Below are 21,749 nucleotides of genomic sequence, written 5' to 3' on the forward strand. Positions count from 1 at the left end.
AAAGCAGAACGAGGATAATGGAATGTAGTCGAATTAAGTCGAGTGATGCTGAGGAAATAAGATTAGGAACGAGACACTTTAAGTAGTAAAGGAGTTTTGCTATTTGGGGAGCAAAATAACTGATGATGGTCGAAGTAGAGAGGATATAAAATTTAGACTGGCAATGGCAAGGAAAGCGATTTTGAAGAAGAAAAATTTGTTAACATCGAGTATAGATTTAAATGTCAGGAAGTCGTTTCTGAAAGTATTTGTATGGAGTGTAGCCATGTATGGAAGTGAAACATGGACGATAAATAGTTTGGACAAGAAGAGAATAGAAGCTTTCGAAATGTGGTGCTACAGAAGAATGCTGAAGATTAGATGGGTAAATCACATGACTAATGAGGAGGTATTGAATAGGATTGGGGAGAAGAGGAGCTTGTGGCACAACTTGACTAGAGGAAGGGATCGGTTGGTAAGACATGTTCTGAGACATCGAGGGATCACCAATTTAGTATTGGAGGGCAGCGTGGATGGTAAAAATCGTAGAGGGAGACCAAGAGATGAATATACTAAGCAGATTCAGAATGATGTAGGCTGCAGTAGGTACTGGGAGATGAAGAAGGTTGCACAGGATAGAGTAGCATGGAGAGCTGCATCAAACCAGTCTCAGGACTGAAGACCACAACAACAACAACAACAACAACAATGTCAACACTGCAAAAGTAGCAATCATCAGAATGATTTCTTGGCTCCCTCCATATCACGGGAACGGCAAATCTAAACGCTTTTTTGCTTCTTTTTGGAGCATTTTCCAGAACTTCAACACACAAGTAACATAGCTTATGGGGCGCCCAAGATTTATCTTGATCATCAAGTTTAGAACCAAAGTATGATAGATAACTCTCTTTCACAAAATCTATAATGTTTCTTTGGTGTCTCTTAATCACAAATAAAACAAAAACTGTCAGCAGAGTTTGTACAACCACGACTAGATATTCTACTGACCATATGTACAGGAAATGGGAAAGTGAGGTTAGGTTAACGGTAAACAAAACACCATCTGTTAACACAAAAATAGAATCGACCTTTTTTGCCAGCAAATGTATTTCAGCAGTGCTACCAACGTCATCTACATCCATTACACCTCCTTTATCATTTGAGCTATCTAAAACTTTCTTAAAAAAATAAATCTTAAAAAATTGCTTTATTTTATAAATTTAACAGTAAAATGTGAAGAAATGGTGGGTGATACAGTTTTTTAAGTATCATATTTGGATTTCCCACCCTAAAAAACATAAGAATAAGATATTTTCAGCAAATTTTTTCCATCGTTGGCCTGTGTATTCAGTTGTAACAGGTGCCAATTGCTGACAGTGTAAAGAATGTGGCAAATAATGAAATAAGTACTGCGTATGAAGTTGATCCTACCGTTAAAATTAAGGACGACATAGAGGAGTGGGCAATAGATGATTCAGACCATTTTACATCTAAAAGTACTCGACTTCTGGAAGAGCCATTCTGCTTAAATTTTCAGAAAAAATACTTGTTGGAGAGTGAAACAACCAGCTTCTGTCAATTCTCAGTGAACTGAGCGCTCAGATTACCGGTGTAAATAATAATACTGCAGATGTAAACACCAATGTTGAATCTGTAAAATCCGATGTAAATTTAAAAGTGGAATCTTTAAAGTCCTATTTAAAAACCGAGCTGAGAAAGACAGAAGTAGTTAACCATTTTATTTGGCATTCTAAGCAAACAAAAAAAGCATGGGGAACAAAATTTGCAGAAATGGATTACACATATTTTCTTTTTTTATATATAGAGGAGGAGACCTTTTTGCAATTATTCTTGTAAATTACGTCTCTGACCAACGTCAGTCCTCGTTTACTTGTCTGAAACGCAAATGCTGCGGTCCTCATATCCTACAAATATTCAGAACGGTAGACTAGCAACAGACTTAATGTTCATGGTTTTGTTTCAGACAGTAGCATGTAGAGATGGCATGGAAGTAACTACACCGGGATAAAAGTAAGGATAGGAATTCGACACCTCTAAATGACGTCCAGAGACAACGAAAAGGAAGTTAAGTAGGAGACATTGCAATACATGCATATTTATGGTTTGGTAAAAAAGTAATAAAAATACTGTACAACTTTACAGTAATATCAGTCTTAATGATCACTCTACGTAACACAGAAAAAACTTACGCTTGTTGTGAGAGCAAATGTATCAGTTGGCGAATTATAATATCTCACTGTAAGGAATAAAATGACATTAATTTTCCATCACAACAAAGAGTTATTTGTTGGACCCGATTCTCTAGTAAGTGATTAAAGGTTGTGCAGAAAGTCTTCCAGAGTTATCCAGCGTGGCTTCAGTTTCAGCCGCGCTTTCAACTCACAGACATTCGTCGATGCTCCACCCTCAAGTCGATTCCGCCGATTGGTGTCAGCACGACGTTGTCTGGAGCCATACGTAGTTTCGACTGCTTGTCTCCAACGGGCAGAAAGTAAAATTTTGACAGTAGATGAACCATCGCCAACTTCATCTGCATCAGCCCAAAACGCATCCCTACAACAAAAGAAAAGTACCATCATTTCGTTGTAGTGTGACTGAAGATGTTACTTTTTTCCACTCTTGAGGTAAGACTGCAATGAATTTCGGAATAATTCCTTGTACTGAACTAGAGTTGATTCATACCGATCACAGAGAGGAACTAAGTGCACAGAAACTAAGAAATCCAGTAGTAAAACTGTCTGCACAACAAATTACCCCATTCCTTTCTAGGATTATTTCAGTACTGACACTGCTGTGGGATGGTATTCTTTCCCTCACAAATATCTTGATCATATTCGTTGGATTTGGGACAGTGAACCAGCACGACTCTAACTAGTTATCATCAGAACTAAAACTGGAGATAAGACAACTACTATTAAATCCACACACGTTACAAAAATGGATGTATGTATATGTTTGTGAGTGTATCTTCCACATCTCCCCCTAAAGCTCTGGACTGATTGCAGCCAATTTGGTACACAGTAATCTTACTGTCAGGCAACAATCGCTGTGGTGGTAAGAATTACCTACCTATGAAAGGGGTGGGAGTGGAGGGGGGGGGGGAAGCGTTAACAGCGATCAATGAATTCCCAGACTTTATTAATGCAGTATTTAGAATGAGAGCACTTAGCGATTTACAAAAGGCATCACACAGTAAGATCTTTAGGAAATTTTCTCAGGCTGAATATCCCTACAAAATGATGAAAGGTAAAATGTTTATTGCTTACTACATTTGCGCCGTTCACTCAGTAAAAGTACCGCGTGAGCCATGACGTTATAATTTATTACTTGTTTACTACGAACAGGATTGGTCAAACATTTTACAGACAGTATCCACATAAGCCGCTGAATGTGCCTACAAAATTATATCATTGTACGACTCATATTTCAGGAGATACGACGTCGTAACCATTAAGCACAAGGCCAGGCGCTGCTTGGTACAGGCATGGACGCACAGCTATAAATAAATACCTGGCCAACGCCGGGTTTCTCTGCTAGTGTCGTTATAAGGATACTACAGCGATCAAGAGACATTGAAAAAGAAAAATATACCCTCTGTTTCATACGTGTTAAGTTCGAAACAAGATACCGGTCGTAGTTTTCTTTTTCTTTTTATCTCACTCTTTTTAGCATTTACAGCTATTTGTATTTAATTGTAATTTTGCACCTTTGTTTTTTCTGGATTTTTAGTTCTAATGACTAAAACCATTTTGTGTAACTTCCTGTCATCGATGAATGGCATAAGGTTGTTGTTTCACTTTCTAAAAAGAAAGGTGCACAACGCTACACAGACAAGAAGCGCATCGAAAGTGAACGGAGAGATGGAACGTAGGTATTGTGGATCCACCTAACAAACACTTTGTGTTTGAACTCCGTCAGCTCCAGCATATTTATTACCAGCTGACTTAGCAATGATCTGATTTTCGTGTTACAATTTGCCTTAATATAAAAGGATAAAATAAAAAAAAGCACAACGTCTATGAAAGGGGATATGTGCCACAGGCTAGTAAATAATTTTATTATTTAAAAGTCACAACGACAAATTGTAAAAAAAGGTTCAGTAAATACATAATTTTAGCTCATCTCTGCCGAATAAAAGAGATCAGTTTAACAAAACAAATAATTCCGTAGGCTTGAAAAAGGAGGACGACGATAATCTGCCCTATAAAATAAGAGTATAATAGGGAAAAACATTAAGTTATCAGAAACTACGGATAGGAAAGCTTTTAAATACAGAAGTCTCCCAAGACCAATGTAAAATTAAAAAATAATAACAATAATAACACAGCATGAGAAATTAAATGGCATCATGGAGAAGAAGACTATGGAGTGTTGAAAACAGGAAACAAGGAAAATATTGAGTCTTCTTCCTTACAAAATCACGATTATATTCTTACATGACTAGATTCAAACATGTCACGTAATCATCTTCACATCAACACGCTGCACTGTGGTCTCAGACTAAGTCTGGACCTTATAGTGTTATGCAAGTTCCAGAAAGAGCTTCGTGTTTCATGTTGATATAAAGGTATAAAGGTCAAAACATGCAAACGTAGTCACGTCAGGAAATAAATAAATTTTCAACAAACAAATAATAAAAACTAGTGTGCCATCAACCGAATAAATGCCATTAACAACGCTACCAGTTCCAGTTTTCCGGAAATAAATTGCAGCCATATTTCAAGATATACCGAGTTGGTCCAGGTTTTAGTTATCAAGACACACTCAATACATTACAGGTTCACGATTCAGGTGATTCTATTTCAGCTACTGTATCACTACTGACTTCATCCTTTTTATTTCCGTGAATATCATTTACTTAATCAGCCGCTTCGCTTTGTGTTAATACAAGTGGATTAGATGAAACGTTTCGTGCACCAAACAGCACTAACTGTGAGCGCTTTTCATAGACAACTAGTAGCAGATTTATATTTTCGTTGAGTATAAAATTGTGAAAGTAGCATAGATAAAATACAGGAACCGTAAGATTATCTAGTAGAACTAAATCTCGCGAAGCTGATGGAATTATATTGGGAAATGAGGCGTTACAGTTAGAAGGCTGAGTTTTGCTATTTAGACAGGAAAATATATGACTACTGGAAATATTACGCAAAAACCTTTCTGAAAGGGATAAATTTTTTAACATTGAATACATATCTAAATCCTATAAATACTTTCCTGGAGATATTTAGCTGGAGTTTAGCCTCGTACGGATTATAAACATTCTATGCGAGAAAAGAGTATTTGAATACTGAAGATTAGACTGATAGATCGAATAACAAATGAGGAGATACTGAACCAAACTGGGGAAAATAGAGATTTGTGGTACGGCCTAACGAACACAAGGAATCGTTTGATACACAGTTCTACGGTATCATATCATCAAATGGTCGTCAGTTTGGTAATGGAAGTATGTGGGGAGGAGGGGGGGGGGGGGGAATTGTAAAGGGAGACCGTAGTTCAAATGGATGCGCGTAGGAGTAGTTATCAAGAGATGAAGAGCATTGAACAGGATAACCTAAAGCGAGAGCTGCATCTATCGAGTCTGTGGACTCACGACCACAACAACAGCAGCAGTAATGATCGAACATTATGAATGATTTATTATTCTAGTTTTTCACATTAACTAAATATATTTTCCTAAAGTACTTAACGTTTCTCTATCTGTTCGCATAATCGTAATTGGCACCAGATGCGCGTTGGTTAGAAACTGCATTCAACGTAGCTATCATTCTAATTGTCACATATGTTCGTAATTAAAGTTATTGTGACACTTTTGCATCGTCTGAACAAGATGTGAAGATATTTTCACATGAGTTACGTAAAAAAACGGAACAAGTGCGAGTGGGACTTGAGCTTTGCGGTTTCAGTACAAACTTAGCTATGTGAATGGACAGTTCATCTACTCTTATTAGTTTTGATGAGTGAGTTTGCTAGTATGTACATAAGTGACATAAAATGGCAACATCTTTTGATGTCTGACCACTACAGGACTGTAGACTGTAGTAATTGTTATTAACATGAGCTTGATTTTCTCTAACTGTTCCTAAGGAAAAGGGGTCTTAACAGACGGACAAAGAGAAGGACAATAGTGCGATGCTATTTCGAGTCTATTTTTACCTACTGAAGAACGGAATACTAAGCGCAATAAACAATAAAGATGAAAGACGGAATGACTCAGCAATGCAGAGGCGAGGCCCTTCACCAAAGGGTAGATAGCAGTAGGGATGCCTGGATGCCTTCTGCTCCTCAGAGAAGTGCTCCGGATCGAATTTCTCGGGGGTTCGAAAAAATTTCCTATCATGATGAAGTCCCAGGACTGGAATGAACACCTTAGTTCCTTTCTCCAAGACACAGTCGTATCCTGGAAGCTTGTAATCCTGCACCACCTCGCGATTCAAAACTGTAGCGGGCGGATACATACGAAGGGTTTCTGAAAATAAAAAAAAGTACAATGGAGGTGTTTTAATAAGTACTCCACAGTTGCCCTCGATGTCGAGTTTTGTTTCCCTTAGCGATTGTAGTTCATTTGTCTGAAAATAAGTCAAGGATAATATAAGAGGGTATTAGCCACAATAGAGAAAGAAAATATCTGTCAGTCTTAATTCGTAAACCGTTAGGTGAATTAATTATTTTTTGAAGGGCATTGCAAACCAGATAGTATTTTAGGAAATGCATCAATATGTGCTGTTTCATCAGTACCAGCTTAGTTAATAACTATCGTCACACATAAAAATTCGTATATTACTTACGTACCATGTCATGGTCTTGTGTGGCCAGCACTCTGGTGTAACCGGTATTTTCATTGTTCAGAGTTGCAATATGGGTATTAGAATATGATAGTACGAGCGGCACATTATTCGAATTATTCTTTGGAGAACTGAAAGTAAGCCAGCACTGAACGTCATTGTGCAGGTTTTCATGTGCACATCGCACGTTCATTAGGAGTGAAAAGAGAGAATACCTTATAGAAGAATTAATAAAGTATGTGAAGGTGATGGAAGTTTAATTCTTCGTGACTTAATGCTATTAGATTGAGGGAATGGAAGGTAGGGGTTGCTGCAGCATAGGATACTCATTAACAGCAGTCACTGTATATTCAAGTAGAAACACTTAATCTTGGGAGTGGAGCCACAACTTTTGAAAACCTTTTTTATTCTTCCTGTGTCCCCCATGCAATTATTAAGGTTAAATTGTTGGAAAAAACACTAATATAAACTTGATTACTCCATTCATATAAAATAAAAACTCATTGCTCTTTGACCGTTAACAACAACTTCAAATACAAACGTATCATAAATCTTCTAGAAATTGTAACAAATATGACTATCTAAGGTCCAAAATGTTCCGTAATTGTTGCTTTCAGTGGTCTGAGGCTTGCCGTATGGCCGATGCCCAAAACCAGTAATAAATCCTAACAAAAACTGTTTAAGGTTCTGTGTTGCACTCTGTGGCTGATAACAAAAGTGCAGAGGGTGCTTTGTGGGAAACAGTTAATAGCGTACAGTGCTGAATAACGAACAAATAACAATGGCAGTAAATACTCTCTGTTGAGTAAGAGAAGTGGCGTACATTTTTAGAACACTTTTCAGTCTTTCGCCTCTAGACAGCGGTGCAACAGAAGTTCAGTGTATTTAATTATTCTTTTTTTAAGTGATAGCATACACTTTTAATGTGCTGAATCTTTTTCTGAAATTACAATAATTTCTTCGGAAAAATAAGGTTTTACCATACGTGAAAAAAATGTTCCAGGATAAGACTTGGTCATGTACCTAAAAACAAAAATTTTCTTGAAATACGCAATGTTACAAACGGGAAAATCTTGTTAGTATTGCATTTAACGGAATATTTGTTACATTGTTACTCTACTACACTAATAATCGTTAAGTGAAATCAGACTAAGAGGAAACATTATCAGAAACCAGTTGATTTTTAGATACGTTTCGTAATAGAAACTATTGAAAACGAGCACTAATTTCCATTTCAAAGACGGGTGAAGTTTGTAAGACATTAAAGAAACTCAGTTCAATCGCAAAGATCACATGTTCCGTTGTAGAAGATCTTTTCCCGTTATGAGGTATAAGACGGTGAAGACCAATGGAATATGGTTTAATAATCCACATACACAGAAGTCTGCTCATCCTGAAATTCTATAACTGCAAAATTAACAAAATCTGTCAATTAGCATTAATATATTATGTCTAGAACTAAAAATGGTCCAAACGCTGCACGGAACACAACCTCAAGTCTCATAAGAACGAAACAAGCAGAAAGTGCACTATGCTATTAATGGCTTTCTTTAGTGCATATTGCTTCATGTGATTCTAAAATTAGTCATTAGATTAAAACATCAACCAAGAAACACCATATATTTCTTAGTACACTATCCTAGCATTCTTTCCTACCTAAATGACAAATAACAAAATCGGGTAATGGTAGGTGGCGATAAAGCGGGAGTCTTCTAGGACACATAGGCAACTTCTAAGGTCCTGAAGGAATGGTGGCAAAGTAACGGTTCGTGGACTATTCATTCTATTCATGCTTTTATTTGATGTAATGGTTTTATATCACTTGGAAATGAGTGATTTTTGCCCCCAGTGATCATACGACTGCCGTTCAATAAGTCATGCAACATTTATATTTTCTCGACAAATTTCGGTTCAAAAAATGCGGTATTTGTTGTGGGACGTCGTGAAATAGTTTCATGAAGTTCTGATACATGGTGGCTTTCTGCATAGCCTTCAAAATGGCTTCTGTAGTGGAGGTGCGTTCCAAGCAGAGAGTATGCTTTGAATGAAAACCAGAGCATTGCAGATTTTGCATAGGTGCTTGTGGAATGTCTACGGACACCTGGCACAAAAGCATGGGGAGTCGCTGGGAGAGGCGTCTGCCATCATCGTAACAACGTCGCGCAAACCTGTCCGATGTCCAGCGTGCCTGCCGGCCGCATTCAGCCGTGACTCCTGCAATGTTGGAACGTGTGGACACTCTTGTTCGAGGTGATCGACGGATCCCAATCAAAAACTCGCAGCACAACTGGGTGTGTCTGTTGGTAGTGCTGACACACCTGTTCAGCAGCTGGGGTACTCACAGGTGTGTGGCTGCAGGGTACCTCGCCGCCTAACAGAGGGCCATAAAGGGCAACAAAGGACTATCTGGGGGATGGCTTGAGAGTTACGTGGCTAATCGTAGCAATACTTGGTCGAACATCGTCACAGGCAATGAAACATGGGTTCATCACTTCGAACCGGAACAAAACGGAAATCCATTGAGTGGGGCCACATCACCTCTAATGTGAAGAAGAAGTCAAAGCCACATCCTCAGACAGTAAAGTCATGGCGACGGTCTTCCGGGACTATGGAGTGACTATTCTGTCTGACATCCTCCCTCATCGTAAGTGTTCACCTCTGAAGTGTATTGTGCTACCCTCAGGAAATTGAAGCCATCGGCCTTGCTGCAGTGGTAGCACCGGTACCCGTCAGATTACCGAAGTTAAGTGCTGCCAGACTTGGCTACCACTTGGATGGGTGACCATCCGGCCTGCCGAGCGCTGTTGGCAAGAGGGGTGCAGTCAGCCCTTGTGAAGCAAACTGAGCAGCGACGTGATTGAAAAGTAGCGGCTCCGGTCTCGAAAACTGACATACGGCCAGGAGAGCGGTGTGCTGACCACGTTCCCTCCTTATCCGCATCCAGTGACGCCTGTGGGCTGGGTATGATACGGCGGCCGGTGGGTACAGTTGGGCCTTTCAAGGCCTGTTCGAAAAAAATTTAGTTTTTTTTTTCAAGAAACTCAAGAAACGGCGTCAGCGTTTTTGTCGCCTCAAAAATGCAAACGAACTTCTCCTTCTCCATGGCAAACATGATAATGCAAGGCCTCACTAAAGGCTACGCATCCGAGAGGGGCTCACAAAACTTCACTGGACTTTTTTCTCCTCATCCACCCTACAGCCAGTATCTCTTACCTTCCAACTTCCATCCGATTGACCTTATAAAGGATGCACTCCGTAGGAAGTACTACGTGGAAGACTGGGAGGTTATTGACACAGCAAGACTTTGGTTCCGACGTCAGCCAGTAAGAGTGGTACCATGCGGTCATACAGGCCCTCGCAATATGGTGGTGTAAGGCTATAGCATTAAGCGGAGATTACGTTGGAAAATAGGATTTGTAGCCAAAAGAGTGAGCAATAATAAAGCTCGTCGGAATCCTGAATAAAACCAACCTGCTTTCTGAAAAAAAAAAAAAATGCCTTGCATTACTTATTCAGTGGCCCTCGTACATCAGTGATTGGCCTGTATTGTAAATATATGAGCATAAACATTCAGAGCAATACCGTTATGTATGGACGTCAGTGACTGATCGTTTTGTATGAGTTAACTGTGTTATAATACGTGAAAAAGGAGTATACGCAGCAAGTTACGTAATTATATCGTTTGGTTGGACTGATGTTCACAAGTATAGACATAATGTTTTAACTACCATCCCAAACATTTGAAGTTACGTAATTAATTTCTTGTTTCTATGTGGCTGCATGTCTCAGTCCAAGTACATACTGAAATCCCCATCCTACAGCAGAGGACGAATACTGGAGCCGAAATAAAATGACGCAGACACTGCCAAACAGAGATACGTGAAAAAGGAGTATACGCAGCAAGTTACGTAATTATATCGTTTGGTTGGACTGATGTTCACAAGTATAGACATAATGTTTTAACTATCATCCCAAACATTTGAAGTTACGTAATTAATTTCTTGTTTCTATGTGGCTGCATGTCTCAGTCCAAGTACATACTGAAATCCCCATTCTACAGCAGAGGACGAATACTGGAGCCGAAATAAAATGACGCAGACACTGCCAAACAGAGATGGGTTGCATCACTCTGGTTTGGCCCCAATAGCCGATTCCTACGACACTTCGGCGTGGCAATTTCATTGTGTACCTGCAGAGATATACCTGCATACAAAAACAAACAAAAAAGTTCCGTAGTTTAATATTTTCGATGTGATAATTGTAATTAGGCTTTTCTCTGCTAATGGCCATTAATGTGTTCAGAATCCTACTTTAATAATAATAATGTATGATCGAAGTAATGAAAAACATACAACGTACCATTCACCACCTTTTCCAAGTACGGCATCTGGGTCATTATAATGTCGTACGTCACATCAACGTTGTTCTTTTTCAGTACAACGTCAATTTCTTCTTGCACCTTCTTCTGGATATCTGGATGTCTAGCGAGCTCATACAGACAGAAGCTTACGGTGGTGGAGGATGTTTCGAACCCTGCGAGGAAGAACATCCACGCCTGTGCTGCCACCTCCTTGGTCGTCAGCGTCTTACTTGTCTCTGTCAGGTACAGAATATGTTCGTAAACAGACTTTTACTTGTGCCATAAAACAAATCACAAATAAGTTTAAAGATACGAACCATCTTCTTACATTGAATCATGGGATACTAGTTTCTGAAAAATTTCACCCTGTGAGAGCAAATAAAAGAAAGGCGTACTTTCAAAATGTTCTTACGTTATTAACGAACTACTACAGCAACAGTAATAGCAGAAACCCTACCTCTAATGCTTAATACTGCTAAATTCGTAATATGGAGAAAATAGTCCGCAAACTGAAACATAATACTTGTCAATTCATACAGGATGTTTGAAGCAGTTGGTCCCATACTCTTAGGAGGCAGTACTGGTGTAAACTAAAACAAAGCAGTGTAAACGTATGTCCTGAAAAAAATGCAGCTACGGTAAGATATGGACCTCTTTATTTGTTTCAAGAAAGACGTTCATTTCTTATTTCAACCGCTAGTTGCCTTTGCACTTCTCCCACTGTGATGATAGTCCGCAGCACGTGGCCTAGCGGCTAGCGTTGCTACCTCCGGGTCACGGGGTCCTGGATTCGATTCCCGGCCGGGTTGGGGATTTTCTCTGCCTGGGAACTGGGTGTTCCGTCTTGTCTTCGTCATCATCCTCAACATTCGTGACAGAGGCTAAATCGGGCTGTGGATAAATTGGGACGTTGTACGGGCGCTGTCGACCGCGCCGTTGACCGCCCCCTAGCCAAACATCATCATCACTGTGATGCTAAAGTCAGTAACGGCCAGAGTCTGACAATGACCGAGTACTGAAGACGAGCATTTAGTAGACAGCACTGTATTTACAGATATGGCGAGTTTGACACACAATTATTTAATAAATTAACATAATAACTACGTGTGGTCAGGTGTAAATACTCGATTTAACATGAAATCAAATGATGTGGTTCGACTTAGTATCAGTGTTTGGGTGTGTAGCGTAAGTGACTGGGTTCATGAGACCACGTATATTAAGAGAGTAATTAACAAGTGCTGTCTGCACTTTTTTTTACGATAAATTACGCATGCTACTAGAGAACGTTTCCCTTGCAGAAGGCAACGTGTAGGAATAGGGCAGTACGTTAAAGAAATGTTTAAATTGCGGTGGTCCAATAGTAAACCCTCCCATTCACCAGGCTTTAATCACTTATATTAATAATTTCATCTCATCTTCATCGAAGCGCAAGTCGATGAAGGGGCTTCAAATAGAAAGACTTGCGCCAAACATGCGAATAATACCAAACGGAATCAGCTCGCTATACGATCACTTCGCCAATCGACAACGAGCACAGCTTAGAAAAGATTGCATGCTGTTCATGTGACAAAATACGACGACTTTGAGATGTGTTCTCAAAAGAACGTGAACCTTTGGATAGGTGAGCTGAAAGGTGGGTAAGAGTAGCTAGTAAACATGTTGTTGTTGTTGTCTTCAGTCCTGAGACTGGTTTGATGCAGCTCTCCATGCTACTCTATCCTGTGCAAGCCTCTTCATCTCCCAGTGCTTACTGTAAACTACATCCTTCTGAATTTCCTTAGTGTATTCATCTCTTGGTCTCCCTCTACGATTTTTAACCTCCACGCTGCCCTCCAGTGCTAAATTGGTGATCCCTTCATGCCTCAGAACATGTCCTGCTAATCGGTCCCTTCTTCTTGTCAGATTGTGCCACAAACTCCTCTTCTCCCCTATTCTATTCAGTACCTCCTCATTAGTTATGTTATCTACCCATCTAATCTTCAGCATTCTTCTGTAGCACCACATTTCAAAAGCTTCTATTCTCTTCTTGTCCAAACTATTTATCGTCCATGTTTCACTCGCATACAAGGCTACACTCCATACAAATAGTTTCATAAACGACTTCCTGACACTTAAATCTATACTCGATGTTACCAAATTCCTCTTCTTCAGAAATGCTTTCCTTGCCATTGCCAGTCTACATTTTATACCCTCTCTACTTCGACCATCATCAGTTATTTTGCTCCCCAAATAGCAAAACTCCTTTACCACTTTAAGTGTCTCATTTCCTAATCTAACTCCTTCAGCATCACCCGACTTAATTCGACTACATTCCATTATCCTCGTTTTGCTTTTGTTGATGTTCATCTTATATGATCCTTTCAAGACACTGTCCATTCCGTTCAACTGCTCTTCCAAGGCCTTTGCTGTCTCTGACAGAATTACAATGTCATCGGCGAACCTTAAGGTTTTTATTTCTTCTCCATGGAGTTTAATAACTACTCCGAATTTTTCTTTTGTTTCCTTCACTGCTTGCTCAATATACAGATTGAATAACATCGGGGACATGCTACAACCCTGTCTCACTCCCTTCCGAACCACTGCTTCCCTTTCATGCCCCTCGACTCTTATAACTGCCATTTGGTTTCTGTACAAATTGTAAATAGCCTTTCGCTCCCTGTATTTTACCCCTGCCATCTTTAGAATTTGAAAGAGAGTATTCCAGTCAACATTGTCGAAAGCTTTCTCTAAGTCTACAAATGCTAGAAACGTAGGTTTGCCTTTCCTTAATCTACTTTGTAAGATAAGTCGTAAGGTCAGTATTGCCTCACGTGTTCCAACATTTCTGCGGAATCCAAACTGATCTTCCCCGAGGTCGGCTTCTACCAGTTTTTCCATTCGTTTGTAAAGAATTATCGTTAGTATTTGGAGCTGTTGCTCATTAAACTGATAGATCGGTAATTTTCACATCTGTCAACACCTGCTTTCTTTGTGATTGGAATTATTATATTCTTCTCGAGTCTGAGGTTATTTCGCCTGTCTCCTACATCTTGCTCACCAGATGGTAGAGTTTTGTCAGGACTGGCTCTCCCAAGGCCGTCAGTAGTTCTAATGGAATGTTGTCTACTCCCGGGGCCTTGTTTCGACTCAGGTCTTTCAGTGCTCTGTCAAACTCTTCACGCAGTATCATATCACCCATTTCTTCTTCATCTACATCCTCTTCCATTTCCATAATATTATCCTCAGGTACATCGCCCTTGTATAGACCCTCTATATACCCCTTCCACCTTTCTGCTTTCCCTTCTTTGCTTAGAACTGGGTTTCCATCTGAGCTCTTGATATTCAAGCTTGTAAACATATCGAGTGTCAATTTAAGATTGGGTGATGATACTATACACTCAACACGCTGGGTTCACTGCTTCCATTCTCACCGGCATTATTAACAAAAACACAAAAGTGCATGGCCCATACTGGCATAACTGTCACGTCCACTGACATAATTATTCTTAAGGATTTGATGCCAAGGCCGCTGAACTGTCGTGAACCATCTGGGCTTGATCCACAGCTTGGGCCACAGAAAGGAATGGAAATGACTGCTATATGAGCCATAGCATGACTTCACGACTTCTGATCTTGATCCACTACCATGCGCACTGTTTGGATTACCTGTTGGGAATATCATAGCGTAATGCAAAAGACATAAACTACCTACCTGAAGTAAACGCAAACTACCTACTTAAATCTCCAAGGTATGCATACCTATGTCGGCTTTTAACCTTGACAGAGCTGGTTGAGTGCTAGTAATGGCAGAAATACTCATTACTGTTAATTCAGCGCAAGAGACCACATCATAGTATTACCATGTTCCAGTATCCTGGGTCACACATCAGAATCTCCCCACAGTATGGGAAGGAATCAGAGCAAGACTCACAAGACTCACTGTTGATGGTGAAGTGATAAATATTTTTACAGGCACACACCCCTGGGGAAATAAGACGCCATTTACGCATCACTGAAATGAAGTGTGGCTGTTAATGAAGAAAGATCCTGTCAGCAGATTATCAAAGGGGATTTCTTTTGCCCAACTACTTATTCCTACTGAAACCTATAGGGATTTTGGATCCGACATTATGAAGGCTGTTTAATGGTATTAATATCATTCTTAAAGTATCAATTACTGTTTCTCAATTAGATTCCAGATACAGTTATTCTCCAAAACTTTTACCACTCTCAGAGTGTGATACGTGACTAATCCGTTTGACAACCTCTAAAGTAGAAGCGCTAATTATTACATATTTAGAATAAAAACGCTGTATGTAATGATGCCTTTGTATCAACAACATTAAATCCCATGTCATTAAATGAGATCTTTGTTGCCTCTGATGTGAATGAATGCAGAATAACAGTACAGTATCATAATCCATAATTTTTAGGCTGAAACTGTGAAATACAAGACATCTGTCAGTATCACATAAGGACCAAATGTGATAATGGAGGAGTCAAATTATGGCCAATAGCTGCACCTGACGGCTGAATCATGGGGGCTTACTGCATGGGTAGACTGACCTTATACGCCATGTGAAGGCAATCTGACTAAGGGATGAGACCCTAAAATAAAAACATCTTGTCCTTCAGGTTGGGGGTTGTACGATGGGCTGGTGCCTCAACCACATGAAGCATTGAAACACTCGTAAGTTTCACAGAAAGAAGTGTGATGGATACGTTGGAAACATCCAAGTAAAGGAAAAATGCCACTATTTGGCAGCACAGATACTTTGATGACTGATGGATAGAATGTAAGTGGGCTCAATGTGAAGTAGTTTGTGTTATAAAGAAAGTAAAAACAAAGAAACACAAATATGGCAATGGTTAGTGAAACTAAGCAAAAATTTAAAGGGCACCAAAATGTGGCTTCAGTACATACTGACAAATAGTGGGCTAGAACAGTAAAACAGGGTACCTGCTGGAATTGAAATGTCAAGAGACATGAAGTGGAAAATGAGCCTCACATCCTAGAGATATGTAAATGAGACAATAATTACTGCACGATAATAAGACTGAAAGAGAATATTTCACCAAGCAAAAGAAGGGTAGAAGACACAGAGAAGTTCTATCGTACACTGCAGGCAATAATAGACCAAACAAACAAATAACATTACATAATTCCGGGTGGAAATTTAAACATAAGAGTGGGGAATGTGGAATTGGAAAACATGGTAGGAAAATATGGATAAGCACACATTAACAAGAATGGTAAAAGATTTAGTGATTTCATTAGCCATAACAACCTAAAAATCACATACAAATTTTTCCAGAAAAAGAAATACACAAATATACTTCAAGTGCAAGAGGACTGAGATCACTAATATACTATGTATTAGTCATAGAAAAAAGAAGAGAGTGATACAAGACATACTAATCTACAGGGGAAGCGGCATATCTACATATATTTTTCTACTCCCTAGTAAAATGATTCCATGGTCAAAGTGGTGGAGAAGCAGTACACATGAGAAATATTCGAAAGATAATGAAAAGTTTAAGATAGGACTGCTATAGAATTTTAGTGTAAGAGATCTTATCAAAGGCGACTGACTAAATATATGTTAGAAATGCCAAGAGCAGAAGACATAGGTATTGAATAGAACAACATCAAACAATGCATTATAAGAATAGCTACAGAGGTAGGGGGAAAAGTAGAATAAATAAAAATAAGAAAGGTGTGAGGATATGGAATACAGAAATAACAGAGACATTAAGAGAAAAACAGAGCGCATTTTTTAATTTAATAGAAAATGACAGAGAAGAATCAAAAGAAAAACAACGAAACCAAGCAAAGGAAGTGATAAAGAATGCTGGAGTAGGTCCGTCACGTAAACAGAAAATGATGTATGTGTGTGTGTATTGACTTCTCTTATAAAACGTTGTTGAGAACTCTGAATAAGTTGGAGACAGATACTGTGAAGATGGATGTAATAGAAATTCAGGATTCGTTGAAAAACTATAAAAATCTATGGAGCAATGATAAACAGTTGATGGAAGAAAGTGGATTATGGAGACAAAAGGCTTGATCCCATTCCAGAAACACTACTGAAATATTGATTTTTGCAAGTGATAATTATGTGCTCAGTTGGAAACAGTATACTGGAGCAGTGGAGGGTAACAAATCTAGCATCAGTCTTCAAGACAGGAGTTACATCCAGGACAAAAAGTTTATTTGAAATTCAGTAAGGGTTGAGGAAAGAAAGATCTTGAACAGATAATTTACACACAACGAATACAGTTGTGAAGAAGTGTAGAGAATATAACCTTTTGAAATATATATCTCAATCACACATTTTAAAAACTTTTTTGGGAAGGTAAATAGGAAGATACAATAGGAAAATTAACAAAAACATGGACACTCTACGTCTCACATGAGGATTAAAAAACCTGTATTGGAACTCAACGATAGTTCTGCAGTAAGGAAGAGAGCATCAGGCAATAGTTATAAATTAGGAAGTAAGATTAGACTGTAGCCCTTCTCTGATACTTCTAGCACTATTATTGATTTCATGTAGATTTATCTCATATAACATATTTGTGTGCTTATGTTTAATCTCTCTGTCACCCAAGTCAGTTGGTTACTATCATGCAAACTGTTTACACCCTATGTGCTGAATGAGGTAAGAAGAGCAGTACGATTAATGAATATTGCCTCAAATGTGGAAGAATTTTGGCTTATTCTTCACGGCATATATTGGTTAGCTCTGAACTACGAAACTCCGACTCAAAGAAGAGAATTTTCAGAGCCTGTTATACAACAGGAGCCGTGACGACTTTGCTGCCTTTTTTAGTTGCCACAGAAGATCGCCACAGCCATCACCTTCGTCTCAAATAATCAGTTGAGTGCTGTAAAATTCTAAGGACTAGTAATTTAGTTTCTTACCCAAATGATAATGCTCTTCTGTTCAAACTTTGTGTTGAGACATATATTTTATCCTTAGTCATTTACCTAGGTGGAGATCTTTTCCAAGAGCTGCAACGTTTTCAAGTATCCCACTTAACTGAATAGTAATTGCTTTCTTTAATAACGTTGAATAATTCTTACAGAGTAGTAAATTTCTTTGAAATTTAGTGATTGTTTTTTCTGAAGTACTCTGCATGCTTTTTGTGGAAGGATAGTTGTAGTTTTACCGAAGTATAATTACAAAGGAAAGATCTAAAATTTTGTTTGGATGTAATTCTTATTGTTACCTTAATACAGTTACAAAGTTATTTGCATAAATCTGTGATTCTTCAGTGTAATTAATGGCTAGTAGTCCGAAAGGGCCAACAGGAAGAAAATTAATGTACAGGTTTGTAACTGTATTTATATTTTCATCTAAGTGCAGTTAAAAGTGTTTTCATACTGCGGCTTAAAGAAAGTGCTCAGCCATAGTCTGCGTCCCTGACAGAATAGTTCCTGGGTTCCCATGCTAGTTAATGATTAGTTTTGTAGTATTAATGAAGTGCATTGATGGTTTTTATAACATTTGGGTGCTATAATAAGTAACTGGCTGCACTATTCCGTCTATAGCAGATTTACGGACCTCACATTTCACTTGTTCTAGCTTCTATAGAGAAGTAAACGTTGCCTAAGAAATGAAATAACAGTAAGAATAGGTGATATGGTTTTTTGGAACCAATTTCAATGGCAGTTTTTTTTCTTATTAATTAAACTGAAATAAGATCCTTATGTCCAAGTTAGTAGTGTTCTAACATTAATAATCAATTGCATGCAATGCTTATTAACTTATAGTGTACAGAGAATAAGTGTTATTAAGACCCAACTGATTCCAAAACGTTTAATATTCCTTCCACATAGTTCATGTCGAATCACTTTTAAAATGCTTGCTAAGTTGTTCTAGTGTTTATGTTCTATTTGCAACACACGATTCCAGTATCAAGTAAAATCACTACCAATAGTTGGCTTTTTTTATGAACAGTGCAAGTACTTGGTACAACTTTGCCTAATTAAGATGGCGACCAAATTGCAGTTTACTACATAGCTAATAGAACCTTCGTTTGAACCCCATTTGTTTTGCTTCTGCTTCCTTCCTATAGCAAGCTTCCGTGAAACGAAAATTGCCAATACCTTTCCATTTCACAGTCATTATCAATTTTATTTCCTTTCATAGCAGTAACATTATACTGTTATATACTGTTTAATACATATTATTTGTGTGGCGCCATTCGTTTGCGGCAAAGTACATAAGTTTTACATAAGTTGAACCTCTGCTCAACTCAGTGTGACCTGAATATTCCCATAAACAAAACACAGGTGAAGGCTTTCACTGTAAGGAACCCCTTAAAAGCCAAAATAAAGACTAATAACCAGCTAATTGAAAGAGTCTCTGACTTTAGCTACTGTGGCTAAAATATATCATTTGCCGACGACAGAGACATAGAAATTAAATTAAATCGCTAACCAATGATATGCACATCCAAAAGAAGAACATGAAATAAAACTCTCAAGGACACTCACCTCAAATTAAATGTGTAATGGCTGTCCCTACGCTGCTAGTGGGTCATGGAAAATGAGAGAGAGAGAGAGAGAAGTTCTGTACAAACAGTGGAAATCAAGATTTGTAAGAGGATGTTCTAAACGACACCGATTTGGAAATGAAGAGATCAGAGGATTTTTACAAATATATAAACTGAATGGTAAAATACAGCTACATAAAGAAATGGAAAGATCAGCTAGATTAGAGAACCCCAGAGCCTGAGTCAGAAAAGAACGGATAGATGGGTTAAATATGCGCCGTCCCCACTGACGGAACTCTGCCTCTGGGTTGTGCTGGCTGTCAACGTCGATGCCGAAGGCGCAGGAAGCGATGACGTCAGTGGCGTAGCGGGCAATCAGCTCGCGGACTTCCACAACACTTCCCGCAGGTGTGGCGTCAGCCAAAATCTGCGCACAGTCGCGCGCTATGCCGAACATGGCGCGCATTTTTCTCGACGTGAACGTGGGCGTCAGCTTCTGGCACAGACCCTTCCACTTGGTTCCTCCGAGGAAGAAGAGGTGCGCCGTAAGGTGATCTGTCTCCTCGTCTACACAGATGCCCTGGTCGGGAAAGTAGTTGAAATCCTTCACTACGATCGTTTTGATTAGCTCTGGATCCCTCACAACGAGAAGAGGGTTGTTTAATGAGTAAATACCCACGACGTCCTTGCCTTCTGTTTCAAAATAAATGTCTTTCATATCTTCACCCGGACACTTCCTCATTAGCGCTGTGTTCCAGCCATTTCCCAATGGGAAAGACGCCTCCAAGTATGGCAGACCCTCCCTCTTCCAGTAGGTGTAATTAATTTTAAATGTGACATACAGTATCGCAAAAACTGTTGACAGTAGAGCCAACATTTCAGTCACCCATGAATCAAAGAAGATAGCCATTTTTGGTTCCTATGGTCCGCCCTCGTGGTCTCGAGGTAGCATTCTCGCTTCCCGCGCATGGGGTCCCGGGTTCGATTCCCGGCGGGGTCAGGGATTTTTCCTGCCTCGAGATGACTGGGTGTTGTTGTGTCGTCTTCATCATCATCATTCATCCCCATTACGGTCGGAGGAAGGCAACGGCAAACCACCTCCATTAGGACCTTGCCTAGTAAGGCGGTGCGGGTCTCCCCAATCGTTCCCCTACGCTCTGTAAAGAAGCATGGGACTTCATTTCCATTTTTCCATGGAAACAAAAAGAAGGATTAGAACATTAGTATAACTGGATTATATGCATCGTAACATTTACTATTTATAGGACATACTGTAGGATCAAGCAAATGAGAAGCACAACTAAGTAAAATAGTAAATATGATTTTAAAACCTATTTCTGTTACTGTATTAGTATGTTGGTTTACATTCATTACGTATGTAAATGAAAACGTAACGTTTATTTGTTCAGAATCGTGTCTCTCCGAAAGTTCTTGACCGATAACTTTGATATCTTGACACAATGTTGCATTTAAAAACAGAAATATTTTTGGTATTTTTCTTGCAACAGTGTGTCCCTATTACGAAATTCATATATACTTCTGTATTAAAGGTATTTAAAAATAGGTAAATAAAAAACTCAAATTTATGCCAATCAAAGACTGTGTCGAAATTTCGAAGCAATTTGTCAAAAACTTTCTGAAATTTGCGATTAGAAACATCTACATTTATTACATAAGCAAAAACGTAGATGTTCATTTCTGCAAAATCTCAAATGTGCTTAAGTACTTCAAGGCTTGCTTTGCAATTTTGACACTATATTGCATTTGAATATTCAAGTGTTTTTATATACCTACTGGAATGTCATTTGGTGTATATGTAACAAAATGGAAAATTTTATAAAAATGTATACGTTGGTTGTTGAGAACCACCTCCTGTAGTAGCTGGTCGATTGCTCTGAAATTACTGAGACATATAATATAAAAAATATACATGTAATATGTAAATGGAAAGCATTGTTACCAAAAATCTCAAAATGTACTTTTCCGACATACTTCAAATTTATACATCTTACTGTAATAAAAATTTAGACACATATAGATGATATGCCTTTTAATATACTGTACGTAATAGTGATATGTTGTTAGCAAACAGAAAATCTGTATTTATGGTTTACTGGTTT

The 21,749-nt window shown here is 38.8% G+C and overlaps 1 protein-coding gene across 1 annotated transcript; it reads right to left on the bottom strand.

Moving 5' to 3' along the window:
* Window positions 1-2,374: 2,374 nt before the first annotated feature.
* On the bottom strand, window positions 2,375-20,371 carry LOC124616349 (probable cytochrome P450 6a23). Its single transcript, XM_047144658.1, has 3 exons — window positions 19,921-20,371; window positions 11,148-11,384; window positions 2,375-2,553 (listed from the first exon to the last, which is right to left on the bottom strand). The coding sequence occupies exons 1-3, from the start codon at window positions 20,369-20,371 to the stop codon at window positions 2,375-2,377; spliced, it is 867 nt and encodes a 288-aa protein (XP_047000614.1).
* Between the last annotated feature and the right edge of the window lie 1,378 nt (window positions 20,372-21,749).

This window comes from Schistocerca americana, chromosome 5 (genome assembly GCF_021461395.2).
Source record: "Schistocerca americana isolate TAMUIC-IGC-003095 chromosome 5, iqSchAmer2.1, whole genome shotgun sequence".
Lineage (NCBI taxonomy): Eukaryota > Metazoa > Arthropoda > Insecta > Orthoptera > Acrididae > Schistocerca > Schistocerca americana.

What these genes read in the sequence shown, in the direction of transcription:
- LOC124616349 (XM_047144658.1), bottom strand. Translation starts at nt 20,371, where the DNA reads ATGAGGAAGTGTCCGGGTGAAGATATGAAAGACATTTATTTTGAAACA. An exon ending in CAACCCAGAGGCAGAGTTCC is followed by an intron (nt 11,385 to 19,920) that starts GTCAGTGGGGAC and finishes TGTACCTGACAG; the next exon opens with AGACAAGTAAGACGCTGACG. An exon ending in CTTGGAAAAGGTGGTGAATG is followed by an intron (nt 2,554 to 11,147) that starts GTACGTTGTATG and finishes CTTTTGTTGTAG; the next exon opens with GGATGCGTTTTGGGCTGATG.